The 16,104-nt window shown below is 54.4% G+C and overlaps 6 protein-coding genes and 2 non-coding genes across 8 annotated transcripts; 7 read left to right on the forward strand and 1 right to left on the reverse strand.

Moving 5' to 3' along the window:
* The first annotated feature begins 820 nt into the window (after nt 1-820).
* On the forward strand, nt 821-2,819 carry L226DRAFT_109338 (uncharacterized protein). Its single transcript, XM_067672111.1, has 19 exons — nt 821-960; nt 1,020-1,113; nt 1,173-1,251; nt 1,313-1,326; nt 1,380-1,421; nt 1,473-1,532; nt 1,579-1,588; nt 1,645-1,662; nt 1,725-1,750; nt 1,804-1,829; nt 1,890-1,924; nt 1,981-2,005; nt 2,073-2,084; nt 2,140-2,155; nt 2,220-2,259; nt 2,313-2,413; nt 2,473-2,519; nt 2,575-2,587; nt 2,640-2,819. Exons 2-19 carry the CDS (start codon nt 1,076-1,078, stop codon nt 2,695-2,697), a joined length of 660 nt encoding a protein of 219 aa, XP_067533950.1. The 5' UTR covers nt 821-960; nt 1,020-1,075; the 3' UTR covers nt 2,698-2,819.
* A 99-nt stretch (nt 2,820-2,918) lies between these two features.
* Nucleotides 2,919-3,418, forward strand: L226DRAFT_109297 (uncharacterized protein). The gene is made up of 2 exons (XM_067672110.1): nt 2,919-3,059; nt 3,123-3,418. Exons 1-2 carry the CDS (start codon nt 2,952-2,954, stop codon nt 3,279-3,281), a joined length of 267 nt encoding a protein of 88 aa, XP_067533951.1. The 5' UTR covers nt 2,919-2,951; the 3' UTR covers nt 3,282-3,418.
* A 1,375-nt stretch (nt 3,419-4,793) lies between these two features.
* Nucleotides 4,794-7,796, forward strand: L226DRAFT_536498 (uncharacterized protein). Its single transcript, XM_067681130.1, has 24 exons — nt 4,794-4,844; nt 4,899-5,216; nt 5,270-5,348; nt 5,405-5,418; nt 5,475-5,516; nt 5,586-5,645; nt 5,705-5,714; nt 5,770-5,787; nt 5,842-5,867; nt 5,921-5,946; nt 6,002-6,036; nt 6,095-6,119; nt 6,178-6,189; nt 6,241-6,256; nt 6,316-6,355; nt 6,409-6,509; nt 6,574-6,620; nt 6,685-6,697; nt 6,754-6,781; nt 6,842-6,899; nt 6,954-6,978; nt 7,036-7,168; nt 7,239-7,399; nt 7,473-7,796. Exons 2-23 carry the CDS (start codon nt 5,086-5,088, stop codon nt 7,386-7,388), a joined length of 1,089 nt encoding a protein of 362 aa, XP_067533952.1. The 5' UTR covers nt 4,794-4,844; nt 4,899-5,085; the 3' UTR covers nt 7,389-7,399; nt 7,473-7,796.
* A 59-nt stretch (nt 7,797-7,855) lies between these two features.
* L226DRAFT_t152 lies at nt 7,856-7,958 on the forward strand. The gene has a single exon. It is a non-coding gene; the product is annotated as a tRNA-Leu (tRNA).
* A 190-nt stretch (nt 7,959-8,148) lies between these two features.
* Nucleotides 8,149-10,623, forward strand: L226DRAFT_536499 (uncharacterized protein). Its single transcript, XM_067681131.1, has 9 exons — nt 8,149-8,612; nt 8,670-8,763; nt 8,823-8,875; nt 8,934-9,041; nt 9,097-9,615; nt 9,673-9,898; nt 9,955-10,146; nt 10,207-10,285; nt 10,342-10,623. The coding sequence occupies exons 1-9, from the start codon at nt 8,463-8,465 to the stop codon at nt 10,601-10,603; spliced, it is 1,683 nt and encodes a 560-aa protein (XP_067533953.1). The 5' UTR covers nt 8,149-8,462; the 3' UTR covers nt 10,604-10,623.
* Nucleotides 10,624-10,677: 54 nt separating this feature from the next.
* Nucleotides 10,678-10,775, reverse strand: L226DRAFT_t156. The gene has a single exon. It is a non-coding gene; the product is annotated as a tRNA-Asp (tRNA).
* An 83-nt stretch (nt 10,776-10,858) lies between these two features.
* Nucleotides 10,859-13,848, forward strand: L226DRAFT_536500 (WD40 repeat-like protein). The gene is made up of 8 exons (XM_067681132.1): nt 10,859-10,956; nt 11,013-11,198; nt 11,258-11,344; nt 11,403-11,654; nt 12,106-12,621; nt 12,678-12,882; nt 12,936-13,002; nt 13,056-13,848. The coding sequence occupies exons 1-8, from the start codon at nt 10,868-10,870 to the stop codon at nt 13,406-13,408; spliced, it is 1,755 nt and encodes a 584-aa protein (XP_067533954.1). The 5' UTR covers nt 10,859-10,867; the 3' UTR covers nt 13,409-13,848.
* A 594-nt stretch (nt 13,849-14,442) lies between these two features.
* L226DRAFT_536501 (FAD/NAD(P)-binding domain-containing protein) lies at nt 14,443-15,863 on the forward strand. The gene has a single exon (XM_067681133.1). It carries the CDS (start codon nt 14,498-14,500, stop codon nt 15,485-15,487), a length of 990 nt encoding a protein of 329 aa, XP_067533955.1. The 5' UTR covers nt 14,443-14,497; the 3' UTR covers nt 15,488-15,863.
* Nucleotides 15,864-16,104: the final 241 nt, after the last annotated feature.

The following is a 16,104-nucleotide window of genomic DNA, read 5'->3' on the forward strand; positions in this document are numbered from 1 at the left end:
GACGGAACCTACAATCAGCTTGCGGCGAGACGCGTATCGATTCTGCCAGTGGCTTACCAAGTTTACCTCCATGCGGCGTGGGGTGCGATTACACAGCCGACGGTGACAATGGGCCCCCGAACGCCGCTCATGAGGCCTTGAGGATCCATCTTCCGAGTCTGGGTGCAAAGGGAAGCGTATAGCTTTGGAGACAGTCCACAAGCATCTGAGAACCAGATGGACAGCGTGAACGTCGCATGGCAGTTCGGACAGTAACAAGAACTTCAGGGCAGGGCGTCTGTTCTTATCGTTCTTAGTTACTGGCTAGTAAGCACTTTCTTACCCGGTGTCATGCTGTGCTAGTCGGCCGTTCTAACTTCTGACTGACGCTATCCGACAAAATCAAGTTGGAATTCGACTATCGACAGAACCAGCACCTGCGCTGTCCAATTCTCGCGGATCCTGCGGACGTGGCAAGTGAATCATCAGCCTTTTGATTCCTACGAGTCTCAGGGCGACCGAGTCCGATTGGGGCCAACACCGTGACATCGATATCACCTTGGAACTGATTGAGGTCAGAAGTACTCGACCTGCTCTGGCAGCTCACGTACTATACGCATAGTATTTTGAACACTGGCAGTCCATGCCGCCGCCAGGACCCAAGTTCTGCCGAGGGCTGTGTCCGTCCACCCTCACCCTCCTCAGCAGACACGTTCGTGGGTGCCACAAGAACCTTTCGGACTCTTACTCGGACCACAATCACACGATGCAGAAGACCGTTGTTCGATGATATCTGCAAGGCTCAGCACGAGCTGCGTTTCATCGTGCCTTCGACAGCGCCGGCAGACCGGGACCAGTACGCCGCCAACCCGTTCGATTGGAGCTTGTGGTCTCTCCTGGACACACCGCGAGACGCCCATGCTGACCTCCCTAGTGCTCGAGTTTGGGAACCTCTCAGGAAGCAACTCGATGCTACTATAAGTGCGCAGCCTCTCCGCAATGCCGCACAACTCTCAGCGCAGTCATGGATTTAGCCCCAGCCACCCCAGCCGCAGTGCCCTTCCTTCCGACAAAGCTCCCAGCTCTCGACAATACTATGGGAGCGTGGCTGATAGGGACTTTCATCGGTTTACTGTGAGTGTTTGCGGCCGCACACGATCTCCTACTTGTTCTCACATATGGTGTTATGACAGTCTTCAGGGTGTCGGGTACCACCAGACCTTCAGGTACTTTCGTCTTTACCCACATGACCCTCGTTTGCTGAAGCTCTGGGTATGTTTGATCCACACATCTGCCGGTTGGCGATGGCTGACGACTATCTGGACTATGATAGGTCATTCTGCTCACGTATGTCATTTCCTGTATACTATAGCCCGGACTTCTCTAATCCCTGAGTGTAGTATTATGGAAACTGTGAACACGGCGTTATCGATGCATACATGGCATGTGACATGTCAGGCGGCGTCGACGGCTTGAATCTGATGCCTATCTAGTTACTATAATCTCGTCACGAACTACTTCAACCCGACCGTACTCCTCGCTGGCCCTGTATGGTGAGTACAATCCTTGTGAGTCGCCACCAGGCTAATTATTTTCCAGGTCCCTCAAGGTGCGTACTCGAGTACATGTGAGGATCGCCACTGCACCCTCTGACTACCTTGGCAGTTTCTGCCAGTACCGGGGGTAAGTTGTTTATGGCAAGGCTGAGCATGGTTCCGTATCTCATGACATGACCTGTGTCGTAGAGCTTGTCTGCAGTCATCACGCAGCTGTACGTGTCTTTTGCTCTCCTTAGCACATGTTAAGCTAACATCTTCCGCAAAGCTTCTTCGCCCGTCGAGTATACAAGAGTCAGTTCCACTTCGCCTATCTACCAGTCTATCGTCGTACTATTAATGAAGCTACTAAAGTTGACAGACGGTTCCGACCAGTAGCGATAGTTGCGGTAAGGCATTCGTACTCATCCGTATGTCGCGCGTATGGTGACGATCCTACCTGAAGGCAACTCTCGTTCTTGGTTTCGCCGGTGAGTTCGCATTCCCAGCAGCGTAGTAACTTGCAACTAAAAGCTAATCACTTCTACTCAACCCTAGGTTGTTACATCGGCAAGTCTCGAGCCTTGTCACTTTCCGTTCGCAAATACTAACCATATCCGCACAGCTCTCACAGGCCTTGGGTACGCCGTGCCGTTCTATACTCATACTTATATAGGACGATGAAGTAATGAACTCGGCTCCCAGATGGAATGCTCCAAACATCCAGCAGTTCCTAAAGTACTCGGTATGCACTTGGTTGTGGTGTCTATCTATTGCTCTGACCTCGCACGTTCCCAGTGGCTGCCTTCCGTGGGATCCGGCATGATCATGGCCGGTGATTTCTTGCTCACCGCGAGTCTTATCTATTTCCTGCGACGGAACCGAACTGGGGTGAATCGGTAAGTTCTGATCCTCTTTGGTGGAGTGTTGATCTCACCCTCGGACCTCACACTTTTAGAACGGACTCCATGGTGGATATTATCATCATGTATACAATCAGCAGTGGTGAGCCTCATCAGTTCGTCTTCTTCAAGATGCGCACAGCTAACCCTCGCTTCAGGCCTACTTATCTGGTATGTGCGTCCTACGATGTATCGACTATGTGCTCACCGTGGCATGGCGCAGCATCTTCAACGTTCTCAATGTCGCATTCGTGAGTTCTCACGCAGAGATAGTGGCTTGACTCAGGCAGAACACACTAACCTAGCTCCGCAGTCTACGGCCTGGCCTAACAACCTGATCTATGCAGGAACTTCAATTGTCCTCACAAAACGTAAGTGGCATATGCACACTGGCATGCCTGAGCTCACACGCCGGCGCAGTGTACTCCAACACCTTCCTCGTCTCGTAAGTTCACTGCGACAATTGCCTTGCCTTGGCTTCGCTCACGTTCCTACTAGGCTGAATGCTCGGCAGTCGCTCATCAACCACGGCGTCATGATGGACGAGAGCAAGCAGTTCAGGTCGACTATTGTCAAGCAGAACCCCCGCTCCGATATGTCCTTGAACTTCCGTCGAATCGAGGTGCCCATCGAGGTGGAGCAGGTGCGTCGACGCCTATGGATGTTCATCACATGTCACATCAATTGACGATGATCGCGTCCACAGCACGTCCATGTGTCGAGCTTCGCGGCCTCTGACACGACCGCGATCGAGCTGAAGGCCGTTCCTCACGGCCTCTTAGGGAACACAGTGGACTCCGTCGATACACAATCCAATTTAGACCGCAAAGAGTCCGTTGTTGTGGACGCTGCTGACATGGCTTGACCCAACCTAGATCGATGCTCCGTGACGCCCTAATGACTCCCATATCTTCAATGTATGGACCACTATATTGACTTCTCGCCGTTGTCCAAGTAATGTACTATCAACAGAGCTGCAGGAACTTGTGTCTCAGAGGCCGGAATGGAAGGTGGGTTCGCACCAACTTGTGTTACGTCCGCGACGCGTCATCCGCGAGTGCGTATTCCATCTACGCTCATCTGAGACTATGGGGAGGTACTCGCCCCACGCTTTGGAAGTTGTTGATGGACTGCATTGCGGTCACGGTGGGCATATCCAGCTGTGAAACGTTGACGGTCCGGGCCAGCCTCTTGCGCCCTAGCCAAGGGTTCGAACAGGTCTATGTGGGGGCGACGCGCACTGTCGGCGAAGAGAAGTCGGCATGGAGAGAGCGCCACACAGTTGTGTTCAGGGTTTGCGGCGTACTTGCCCCGCTGTCGTCCGGAAAGGGTGTTAGAGCCGTCGAGGGGTTGGAGACGCCTCGATATTACGGATGAATCACTGTGATATGCGAGTACCGGGTACACCGAACCCTGTTCTCCCCTGGGAGCCTTGTATCCGGCCCGATGTACCATCAAGTTGCCCTGCAGTCCAACCATACAGTTCGGCCAACAAGATTGGATCAGTACTTCAGGAAAGACAGAGACGACAGCCAAGCTTATCAGATCGGAAAACCATGCTCCCGCTACCTGCGCGGATGGAGGATCGTGGTCACGCGGCGTAGCCTGGACAGAATACGACGGTTCTCAGCGCATCTCGGACTCTTCTGAGTCTTCTCCACTGGGCGATGGTGCGCATTCCCGCGCTGCACCCACTTGACGTAAATTAGAAGCACGAACAGAGGATCGCGACCCTCTGTGCACGAGGAGTGGGACCAAGAGACGTGCTTGAGCAACGCCGAATGTAACCTAAAGATGGTGATGCGATGACGAATCCACAGGATGAGCGACTTGATCGACGTCGCGATGGTATCGCAACATGCTTCCATTCTGTGTGTGCCAGGGCCAGTAGACGATATCGAGTCCGTCGCGGGGTGCGAGACTGTGTCAGTACTGTACAAGTCACTCGATCGGAGTCGAGCACCCTGAACAAGTGAGCCATCGAAGGGTTTGGTGTGGGGCAATTAGTTTCCACTCACAAACTCCGCATCGTGCACACGGTAGCAGTGCACCCATAAAAATTCTCCCCGCTCATGATCAGGCTTGCTATGTTGAAATCTCAGCGTCAGCGCGTCCGGTGGACCCTGCTGACGACGTGCTTCCTGCTAGCACCGGTGTCTCATGACAACCGTATAACTCAGCGTGTCAGTTCGAAGAAGACCTGATACATTTTCTATATAGCCATCTGCTTCTGAAGTGAACGAAGGAGCTCAACGTAAGGGTCAAGTGAAGCGGACGACATGAAGGACGGTCGAGACTGACCCAGAGAATGTGACAGACTACGTGACGCAGGCGAAAAAGGAAGCGCTCACAGCACAACTTGAACTTGACTGCCGCGACCTCGGACGTGCCGCCGTGATGGCTCCCAGCTGCCTCCAGCTCGAGCTAGGTCGTATGCTACGAGTCGCTCTAATGTTTTTTTCTGACACTCGACTCAAAAAAGCCGGCACACAGAGACCCTGAGGAACAACCTGCTGCCCGATGTCCACTGATTTGGTTCAGAATATACAGTGGCGGCTCAGAAGACCCTGAGCAAACGCCGAAGAAGCTTCGTGAGGACCATGAACACATATAAGTATGCAGGAACGACATGGAGCAGCAATTGACCCCGAGCATCCCAGTCGACAGCCATGATCTCGAACGCTGGACTCGTCATGAGCACTTCCGAGTCGGGTACACGCGCGGTGGGACCACTCCCGGCGTTCCCCTCGCTCGGTGACACGATGGGGGCATTCCTCATCGGCGCGTTCTTAGGGACTCTGTGAGTTCACGCTTCCAGTCGTACGCCTGTTGCCAGGACTGACCTCACTATAGATTGCAAGGAGTAGGCTTTCATCAGACGTATCGGTACTTCCGGCTATACCCCGGAGACCCTGTGTACCTCAAGATATGGGTATGTATATGCCGTCTCTCTCGGACTTCATGTGTTCTGAATCTTTCATGTATCAGGTGGTTTTGCTATTGTACGTCCGTGACGTTGGTGGCGACGTACAGTACGTAACCGCTCAACTCGGAGCAGGTTCATGGAGCTCGTCAATACCGCGCTGGTCATGCATACATGGTCCGTCAACTTCTACAACGATACAGTTTGTTATTTGGTCACTCTTTTCATTGAACTCCTCTACTGCAGTTACTTCTATCTCATAACAAACTACTTCAATCCGGTCGTTTTGCTCTCTAGTCCCGTATGGCGAGTATCTCTAGTCTCGATACTCCTTCCGCCGCCGCTTATCTATGGTATCTACGCAGGTCTCTCAAGGTCTGTACGATCTGCTTGAAACCCGTCTATCTGATTTCAATGTTGGACTGCATAGATCCTCCCAGTGCCTGCTGTGAGTGCACCACCTGAGCCATCGATTACAGACTCTTGCTGATATCGACCGCAGTCTCTTTCCGCCGTCATTACTCAGGCGTGAGTAATCACCGCCAATGAGTACTAGATATACCTGACAGGCAGTATTGCAGGTTCTTCGCTCGACGCATATACCTTGGTGAGTACCTTCTACCTCGGGATTCGACGGCGTCTGATCGTCAAACTGCATACAGTCAATAGGAAATTCAGGCCGGTCGCCGTCCTCGCCGTACGTCCTCGATGTTCTTCTTCAAATGCGCTTGAGTGACCCAGAACCGAATCGATAGGTTTTGCTCATGCTCTCCTTCTGTGGTGCGTCAGGACGACCTTCACTTGTACTCTACATGTCGCTGATAGGTCCGCGATCTAGGCTGTTTCATTGGTACGCCTCGTGTCCTCTGCTACATGACACTCAGTACTCATGCTCGTACAGCACTAACAGGCATGGGGTCCGTATGGGTATATATGCTCGAAGTCTCGCAGTGCACTGAGATCTACTTCGTCGCAGGTGGAACAAACCCACAATGGCCGAGTTTCTCGATCTCTCAGTGAGCACTCGCCACAATTTTCCTTTCGCGAATTGAAGCTGACAGTGCTTCAGTGGCTTGCATCAACAGCCTCGGGCCTCATCATGGCTGCCGACCTGATGATGACCATCGTGCTTATTTGGTTCTTGCGACGTAACCATACTGGCGTTACCCGGTGCGTGTACTGTCCGCTGGGCTGATAAAAGTGCACAGGCCTTACTAGACCGACCTTTCAACAGCACCGATTCGCTCCTTGACATGCTCATTCTTTATGCCATCAGCAGTGGTGAGTGCTCTTGGAGCAACAGTCCTTATCTTTCCCTAGCTGACAAACTCTCGCGTCGCCCTAGGTCTTCTCATTTGGTGAGTAGGCGACACCCGAACAAGACAGTCGCGAGGGGTTCTGACCGCTCCTTTAGCGTCTTCAACGTCCTGAACGTCGTATCGGTACGCAGATAATCTGGCCCAACGACACTTCCTTCGAATCTGACAACACACACATCCTAGTCTCTCCTTTGGCCCGACAACATGATCTTTACAGCCGTCTGCTTCATCCTCACCAAGCGTGCGTTCCATGCATTCTATCTGTGCTGTGCTCTCTCACGTTGCCACCACACAGTATACTCGAACACGTTCCTGGTGTCGTAAGTACCGACCTTGTGGGACCTCCGTCTAGTAGGACCTGAGAATGTTACACCTAGCCTCAACGCACGCCAGTCCCTCGTTGTCGACCGAGGCGGCATAGTAAACGAGACCACACCTTTCAGCCCGACGATCGTCAATGGCAGCCACCCCTCGAGCATGAGCACGCACCGCCGCGTCACGGTCTCCGATGTGCGTCCACGTCTTGTCTGTCTCTCCCTACTTCGCTAACTGATCAGACGTCGGCCGCCTGTTCCTGCAGTTGCGATATGACCAGCCCGTGGGACGCCGCGACTCCAAGGACATTGAGCTCAAGGTCGTAACGCAGCTCGTCGTCGACGCGGAGAGCGGGACGGATATAAGTCACATCGCCGAGTCTCCCCTGTCTCCCGACCAAGATACGCTGGTATAGTCGAACAGAAGGTCTGTCTGTTGCACCGAATGCGCGTGCTTACCCTCCACTGCGCTTGTCGCTGATCCATGCTGTTCACTTCAGATGTCTTGAAGTTTTGCTCAAGTACACTTGAGAAAATGTCTGAGGACTTTGATCTCGTGTTGATACCCATATCAGGTAGTCGAGCTCGGCCTGGGTCATCGGGAATAAGTCAAATGTAGGCAGGTACATGTTATCCCCGATGGGGATGGTGCGCAATAGAAGGCCTCATCTGGCGCCTTGGTTGCTCAGAAGTTCCGGGGATAGAAGAAGGGTGGCGCTGATGCATCTCCTACGATGAGGTGATACGCCCGCAGAGGCCATGGATGTCGCTGTGATTTTGACGCGGTTTGTTTCGCTGCTCAACGTTCGCAGACCTCTCGGAGTTCCCAAGTGGCCCCAGGAACCGCCGGCCTCAGATACATATATAAGGCACTCACCATTATGGTGAGATGGCCGAGCGGTCTAAGGCGCCAGACTAAGGCAAATCCATTGAGATGCTGTCCAATCTGGTCCGAAAGGGCGTGGGTTCGAATCCCACTCTCATCAGTTTTTATTTTTATGCTTCCACCTAGTTCAAGACCAACAGGCTCGACAGCAGCCTCTACAAACAGGAGCAAGTCTCTTAACTAAGAACTTGCTAGACATCCCCGCGAAATCGAAATGAGACACCCTTGAGCGCTTGAGCTTGTGATCCAAGCGCTTGCGTTGCTAAAGTTGTCTTCTCCCTCCCCACTGTGACTCTGTGCCATGCTCCTGTCTTGAGCCCTGCTCCTGTCTTGAATTCGACCTATATGCCGAATGCTCCGTGATGTCGATCGGACCATACGATCTGAACATCCGTGGGGCGTATGACAGTGCGCCGGACCGCCAGCTCGATATGATACACATGGTCGAACTTGCGAATTTACGAAGTTCGACCACGCCACCCTCTTATCTCCTCCGCCGCTGCTCCGTGAGGTCATGGATCACCCGCAACGGGGTATATAGTGACTCTCCTCACCACAGCTATGGCCTATCGCTCGGCCCTACTAGTAGCTTCAAATCACCGTGATGACCACAACAATCATTCTCTTGGCTTTCCTCTCGCAGCTTCTGGTTTGTGTGGCCGCGCTTCACTCTATTCCTAGCTTGCGATACAATGAAAATACGACTCCGATGCGACGAGGCGATACCGCGCCCAACGGAGCGCTCTTCTTCGACGTAAGTCGCTTGTATGGGTATCAACGTAGCACAGGTATGCAACTAACACCTTACAAGATGCCGCTTGACCACTTTGGAGGGATAAATGGGACGTTCAAGAACCGGTATTGGATAAACGACACCTACTACAAACGTGGAGGACCCGTCTTTCGTGCGTGTTACTGCAAGTAGTCTCTCCAGCCGTGCTAACAACTGACTCTGCACGTTTAGTCTTCGACTCCGGAGAGCAGAACGCGGAGCCACTGCTCCCGTACTATCTTCAGGCATGCCAAGAAGTCTCGACTTACTGGAGGGACATAATTATTCTGACGAGCTGAGCAGGAGTACCATGGACTGTCTGCAACCATGCGACTCGCCAAGAGGTACAACGGGCTTGCCATTCTCTGGGAACACCGTTATTATGGCGACTCCTTGCCCTTCCATGTTAACGTAGGTCGCCATTGATTGCTCACGAAGCGTGATGACTGATATGCTGGTCCTCTAGGAAAACACAACGGCGGAGCAGTGGCAATTCCTAACCACTGATCAAGCTCTCGAGGACGTCGTATACTTCGCGAATCGGTTCTCTCTCGATTCCGCTCTTCCTGGTTCTATCTCGAATGCTACCACATCCGCGTCAGATAACGCTCTCCATCCCTCGAACACGCCCTGGGTCTGGCTCGGAGGTTCCTACCCAGGAGTCCGGGGTGCGCTCCTCCGTGTGCGTAACCCCGAGACCATTTTCGCCGTCTGGGCCTCTTCTGCCCCTGTCCAAGCGCAGATCGACATGGCTTCTTACTACAAGGCCGCCGAACGCAGCTTGACTAGAAATTGCTCTGCGGACTGGGTCGCTGTTACGCGCTACGTGGACGACACCCTAGCCAATGGCACTGCGGACGCCGCTGCGGACCTCAAGTTCAGGCTGTTGAGTGCGAGACAGGACGGAATCACACGGGAGCAGGCAGCGAATGCGAGCGATGTTAGCGCTGCAAGCGTGCTCATGGACCCGTTGAACTTCTATCAAGTGCGTTCAAAGTCATCTATGCGCGTTAAAGGCCGTATCGCTTACCTACCTCCGCAGTACTATGGGTTCGAGGCGTCGGTTCTGCCCTTCTGCAACGTCCTGGAGACGCGCAATTTTACGATCACTCCAGTGGAGACTGGACTAGCGGCGACCTCCGGGATCGACTCTGCGCTAGAAGCTTTCTTGACGGCGATCAAAGAGGTAAATTACGACGCCATCCCCGGAAATGCCGACGATCCCGTCCAGGACCGGTCGTGGATGTGGCAATACTGCTCTGAATATGGTTCGTCGCAGTACTATCTGTTCTTCCACCGGCTTTGACTGACCTACCGCGCCAAGGATTCTACCAGCGCGGCGATCGGAGCAACCCTCTCTCGATCGAAACGTCCTTCCGCTCTCTCGAACGCTTTCAGCAGCAGTGCAATGATGCCTTCCCCAGTGGACTGCCGCCTGCTCCAGCTGTCGAAAACATCAACAAGTACGGCGGGTGGAACATGACGCCCTCAAACGTCTTCTTCACTAATGGGGAATGTGCGTATTCCCCTCGCTTATCTGACCATAGCTTGACAAGCGCACTCTTCCTGGCTACAGTCGATCCATGGCGCACCATGGGACTTGCCTCCATTGAGACGAACTCGCCTCACCGCATTCCTTCTGTTGTAGTCCCTCGGTACGTTCCTTCATCAGAGAGTGTCACAGCGCTCTGACGTTTCGGCCGGACGATAGGTGTAACGCAGCTCCAGAGTTCCCATCCTTTTTCGGTCTCACGCACGCAAACATGGTGCATGTGTCCGACTTGCGCGTGCTGCTGACGCCAGATTCCAACCACACCGACTTCAAGACGGTAGGGTTCTACAGTCCCGTTGCGCAAGAACCGTTCTATGCCGGGTTGGGGTTGTTCGAACTCGCTTTGGATGCATGGTTGCCTTGCTTCCCGGTTGAAGAGAACACGAAGGATATGCAGCAAGGATATGTATCTTGGAACTGAGTGTATGAACAGGAGACGACAAGCTTGTCATCTCAGATCATCAAAGAGATAAAAAGCAAAACCGTTACTCTTAGCTCTCTGTCGGGGAGTCGAACCCCGCTTTCGCGCGACCGATGCATTGACAACAACGCCAAATGACAGGCGCGTGTACTGACCGATATACTAACAGAGACTTATGATTGTAACGACACAATACACCTATATGGCCAGGATGTCCCGTAGGGAGAAAGACAGACTCCGGGAAGGATTCCAGCTTCTCGAGATATGGCACACTACCCGCCCACTCACCTCGTCCTTGAGCAGGACATCTCCCTTCTCGTATCTGGATATCATTTTCATGTCTTGAATCCAACGTGCGTCGGACGTTGTCAGCGCATTCATTGTCACGGACTGAGTCGACTCGCACTAGCACTGGCGATCTCCTCCAATCCACCGCTACCTTCGCGGACGATGTTCTGGAGAAGCTTCGAAAGTCCGGCCCTATTCGTTGTGTAGCGGTTGATGCAAAGAGAGCTCATATTACAACGACTGGTGATGACAAGAAGTTGAAGGTGTGGAGCAGTGTCACGGACAATCTGCAGCTCGTGAACGAACGGTGCGCTCGTATTGTTTTTCCCCCGTCAGTTACAATCTGAACGCATTATGTATTGCCAGCGAGCTACCTAAAAAGCCGACTGAAGTTTCCTTCACGCAAGATGGGCAAACTATTGTCGTCAGCGACAAGTTTGGAGACGTATTCAGGTATGTTCGCACTGGACTCTTGCGCAAGAAATGCATCCGATGAACATGGCGCGTCCAGCTACCCGCTCCATCCGGAACCCCTTTCTATGTCTTCTTCGGAACAGGCAAGTACCTCAAAACGCGGCTCTCTGACCTCGCACGAAAACCCCTCCAATGGCACCCTCATCCTTGGTCATGCCTCCATGCTCACCACCTTCCTGCTCACCCCTGACGAGCGATACATCGTCACTGCAGATCGCGACGAGCACATACGGGTGAGCTGGTATCCCCAAGGGTACAACATCGAGCGGTACTGCCTTGGCCACGAAAAGTGCGTACCTTGCTCCTATACCTCATACCCTCTTCTATGTCCATGGCCCGGCTCCGGTGCAAGCATTGTCCATTTTGAGTGTGGACGACACCTCGGTCATCATGGGCTTAGCACGCGCGTAGAAGGCGACAGACTAAGGCTTAACCACCCGTTCTGTAGCCTGCTCATCACCTCGTCTCGGTTGTCTTCGTACAAGTGGAAGGATTGACGGACTGTCAGTCCTGTAGATCATCGTCAGTTACGATGTCCTGTGGGATGGAAGCTCATGCTTTCTTTATGGTGAAGTGGAGCCTCACCGGCGTTGCCCCGAGGCTGGAGGTGGGTTTGCATCGGGTTAATAATGACCGGGCCAAATGACCTCGCTGGTCCCGACCTGTTTGCGACTCGCAAAGAGCTAGCTATTATGAGTTGTTCCTCTACCACTGGAACAATACTGACCTCCAATCGACAGATTCGTTTCTGCCCTCCATATCCCTTCCTTTCAGCCATCCACACTTGTCTCGGGAGGTGGCGATCCGATGCTGAAGGTGTGGGATTGGATGTCCGGCAAGCTCCTCGCGAGCATTAACGTCTTCCCGACCGTGGAGCCGTACATCAAGGTCAAAGCTCCGAAGCGGCGGCGCGGAGGGAGCGATGGCGATGGCGATGGAGAAGGTGAGGGAGGTGAGGGAGAGCAGAAGAAGGGCAAGGGACGCGGTCGTCGGAATCGTGGGAAGGGCAAGGGCAAGAATAAGGAGGAGGCTCGCGAAGACAGCGCAGATGTTGAGGAGGCGGAGGCTACGGAGCCGAAGGCGAATGAAGAGCATGGGGATTCGCCAATGCCCGATGCTGCTGCTCAGGACCCCGGCAAGGGCGATACTCAGGCGTCCTCTGCGGCGCCGGAAGAGGTCCTGGTCTTTGTCGCGCACAGAATCTCGTCCGTGGATCGCGGCAAGCATGGCCGATTTATCATCTTCAACGCCGTCGGGTAAGTCGTGTATATTACTGTTGCCTACCTGTATGTGCTCACAGCAAGTCCCTCAGCGCGACTGCTCTGTTTTACACGGCTCTACCCGCCGAGGGCAAATCAAACATGCCCGTGCATACAGTGGAGTTCGGTGTGCCTGTGAGCGACTTCACAGTCGGTCCCAATGGCGATGTCTGGGCGTTGCTAGATGCTGAGTGGAGCGACCCACCATCTGCAGAGAAGCCTCAATTTGTCCGGTTACTTACATGGGATGGGGCGACGGTACGTGTTACTAGTAGTTACTCAAAACAATCTGATCTTACTTTCGTACGCAGCTGTCCGAGGCGACCTCCAGCGACTCCAAGCTCCTCGCGTCCCTCAATTCAAATTGCCTCGTTCCTGGTATGCGCTCTCTCATTGTCCACAAACAATGTTCTGACCGTTTCTGGTCCCAGCAACGCCCGAGGACCTCAAGGCCCTCGACCTCTACTCCGACCTGTCCTCAATGCCGAAGAACGTCGACCCCGAACACGACCCGCTCATCCGGGACACGCTCTCCGAGGCGGCCGCCGTCGACCTGGACACAGACGGCAAGGGGCTCACGCAGCGCGAGCTCGGGCGGCTCAAGAAAAAGAAGGCTCTGCTGGCGAAAATCCAGGAGAAGGAGCAGCAGAAGCGCGGGGCGAGTGAAGTAGCCGAGACGCAGGCGGAGGCGGGGAGAGAGGTCAAGCGGACGCGGTCGGAGAGCGGGGAGGGGGACGGTAAAGACAAAGAAGCAGTGTACGAAGAAGACGTTGAAATGAAGTGATGTTGTGAGTGATTTCCGGTTGTCTTTAGTGTATGCAGATGGCTAGCGAGGCTGCTATTGCGTCGATCATCCAAGGTGACCTGCTAGCGTGGCACTGGTCCGTGTCTCCATCCCCATCCACGGTGCTCCCGTGCCACTCACTCGAGTCACTAGGTATGTCTGGAGACGCAAGAGTTGCCAAGCGTCGATTCATCCCTTTGCGCGAGTTAATGAATGTAGCCCCGTTACTCGCTATCGCCGTGATGGAGACACAGGAGGGAGACGTGCTACATGAAGAGCCTCTCTCACGGTTGGTCCGCCGCGCGTCCCTGGTTATCTTTGCCGTCAGATTCGCGACGAACTGGATGGCGAAGGGCATTTGGCAGGTGAGGTGCGTTCTCGAGTTTCCAGTCATGAGGATGATGACTTCGTTGCGATCCAAGTGTTAATTTTCGCGGCTCTCGGTGTATCGCTGAACTAGGAATGTGTTCACGAATTTTACACTTATCATCTTGGACGAGCCCATGTCGTGGAGGCGGAGGGCTCCTTCGTTTGTCCCTATGTTACCTTCGACCCCCAAGGGCTTTGGAGCTCCTCGCTGATGAATTGCTATGAGGTACCGATATTTGAGCCGGCCTCTCGCCATCTCCCTACTGTGGACTCTTCCGGATGCAAGAACCAAACCATGTCGGGACAAGTCGAATCGCGGCATTACCTATGGTTTCCGATGGACTATCGCCGAGAACTTGCGTGTCGGGCGGCAACGCGCGCTGAGCCTCTTCCATGTGCATGGGGTCTCGTGCCCCTCAACACGAATGATGCGGCTAGACGGCGAACGGCGGTTGTAGCTGGCCTTGCATGACGCGCGACAGCGGCACCGAGGAAGCCAGTACCCTCGCGATCAGCGTCAGAAGCGAGAGAGTATGCCGCCGCCAGTGTGGTAAGGATTCGTTCACGTACACTCTGATGAGTGGTAGAAATGCTTCCAGAGTTCTATAGAGGATATAAAGGGCTCTCATTTGCATCTGGCGAACGACAAGATACTCGTCGATTCCGGGCTCCTGAACCATTCTCTCCAGCCAGACTGACTTCAAGAGATTACCTCGGCCAATGACTTCCGCCTCCTCTACCGTAACCCAGCCCACCATCGCCATCATCGGCGGAGGCCCAGCGGGGCTCACCACCCTTCTGTCTCTCCACAACCGCGGCGTCAAGGCCACGCTCTACGAGAGAGAGGCGAGCAGCAAATCTCGTGCCTACGTGGGCGGGATGTTGGACCTCACCTGGGATGAAGGGCAGCGCGCCCTGCGCGAAAACGGGCTCGCCGAGGTCTTCAAGAAAAACTCGCGCCTCGAGGCCCAGGAGAGTCGCCTCTGCGGCAAGGACGGTGTCGTACTCGCTGGGCGCACCGAGGCCGACATCCCAGACGAGACGAAGGCCCGCCCCGAGATCGACCGCCGCGTTCTCCGCGAGATCATGCTCGCTGCCATCCTCGAGGACGCAATCAAGTGGGGTCACACCCTCGCATCTGTACGCCCGCTCGCCGACGGCACCGGCAAGCACGAGCTCACCTTCGCCAATGGGGCTGTCGTCGTCAGCGACTACCTCATCGGGGCGGACGGAGCCAACTCTCGTGTACGCCCGCTAGTGTCTTCCGCCACGCCCATCTACTACGGTGTCAACGGTGCGGAGATTTCTATCCCGCCCGCAGTCGCTGCGCTACCCGAGAACGCGGCTATCCGCGACGCCGTCGGGCTCGGGACTTGCAGCTGCGCTGAGGACGGCAAGGTCATCTCCTGCCAGCGCAACGGCGACGGGCGTATCCGTGCGTACGTCTGGTTCCGCGGGTCGCTCGATTGGAAGCTCCCTCACGAGCCGCAGGAGGCGCGGCGCGTGCTGCACGAGATGTTCGAGGGCTGGGCGGCGTGGGTCCATAAGATCATTGACGTCTGCGCCGACGACGCGATCTATCCTCGGCCGCTGTTCTACCTCCCCGCCGACCACCGATGGACGCATACGCCGGGAGTGACGATCATTGGGGACGCGGCACACCTGATGAGTCCATACGCGGGCATGGGGGGCCAACGTCGCAATGCTTGACGGGCTCGAGCTTGGGACGGTGCTGGCGAATGCGGTATCGAAGGGGATGAGCGTCGAGGAGAGAGAAGCGGCTCTGGCAGCCATTGAGGACAAGAATTGTGCGCATGCACAGAAGTTTGCGGAGATGAGCTTCCAGTACGTCGAGATCGCGTTTGGCCCTGACGTCCCGCAGATCTTCCTGGACATGTACAAGCATATGAGTGGGGAGGACTAAGTCTTTGGGGACAACAGAACTTACTCAGATCTGATGCATGTTGTGTATGCGTATAAGATGGCGTAGACGTAGTGATATCTGGACGAACCGATTCCTGTTCAAATGGCTTGTTACAATCGGTGCGGTGCGCTGTTTGATGTGTTGCTGAATACTAGTCGTACGAAAACGTCGATTGTGGTGTATCCGCATCCTCTGAGTACGTTCATCTTACTTACAAGCCGCCTCTGAACAGCGCCAGGACGTTCTCTCCGGCATTCTCCGGGACGATACCCCAAACTCCGACTCACGAGCCAACGTTGATCTTGACCATGTCGTTCGAACCTCGCCATCCACACCTACTTTGATCTCTCGGGGTCGCTGCCGAAGTAGAAGCTGTATACAATACTCTGCCATGAGCTGCCAC

Source organism: Lentinus tigrinus (genome assembly GCF_003813185.1).
Source record: "Lentinus tigrinus ALCF2SS1-7 unplaced genomic scaffold L226scaffold_18, whole genome shotgun sequence".
Taxonomy (NCBI): Eukaryota; Fungi; Basidiomycota; class Agaricomycetes; order Polyporales; family Polyporaceae; genus Lentinus; species Lentinus tigrinus.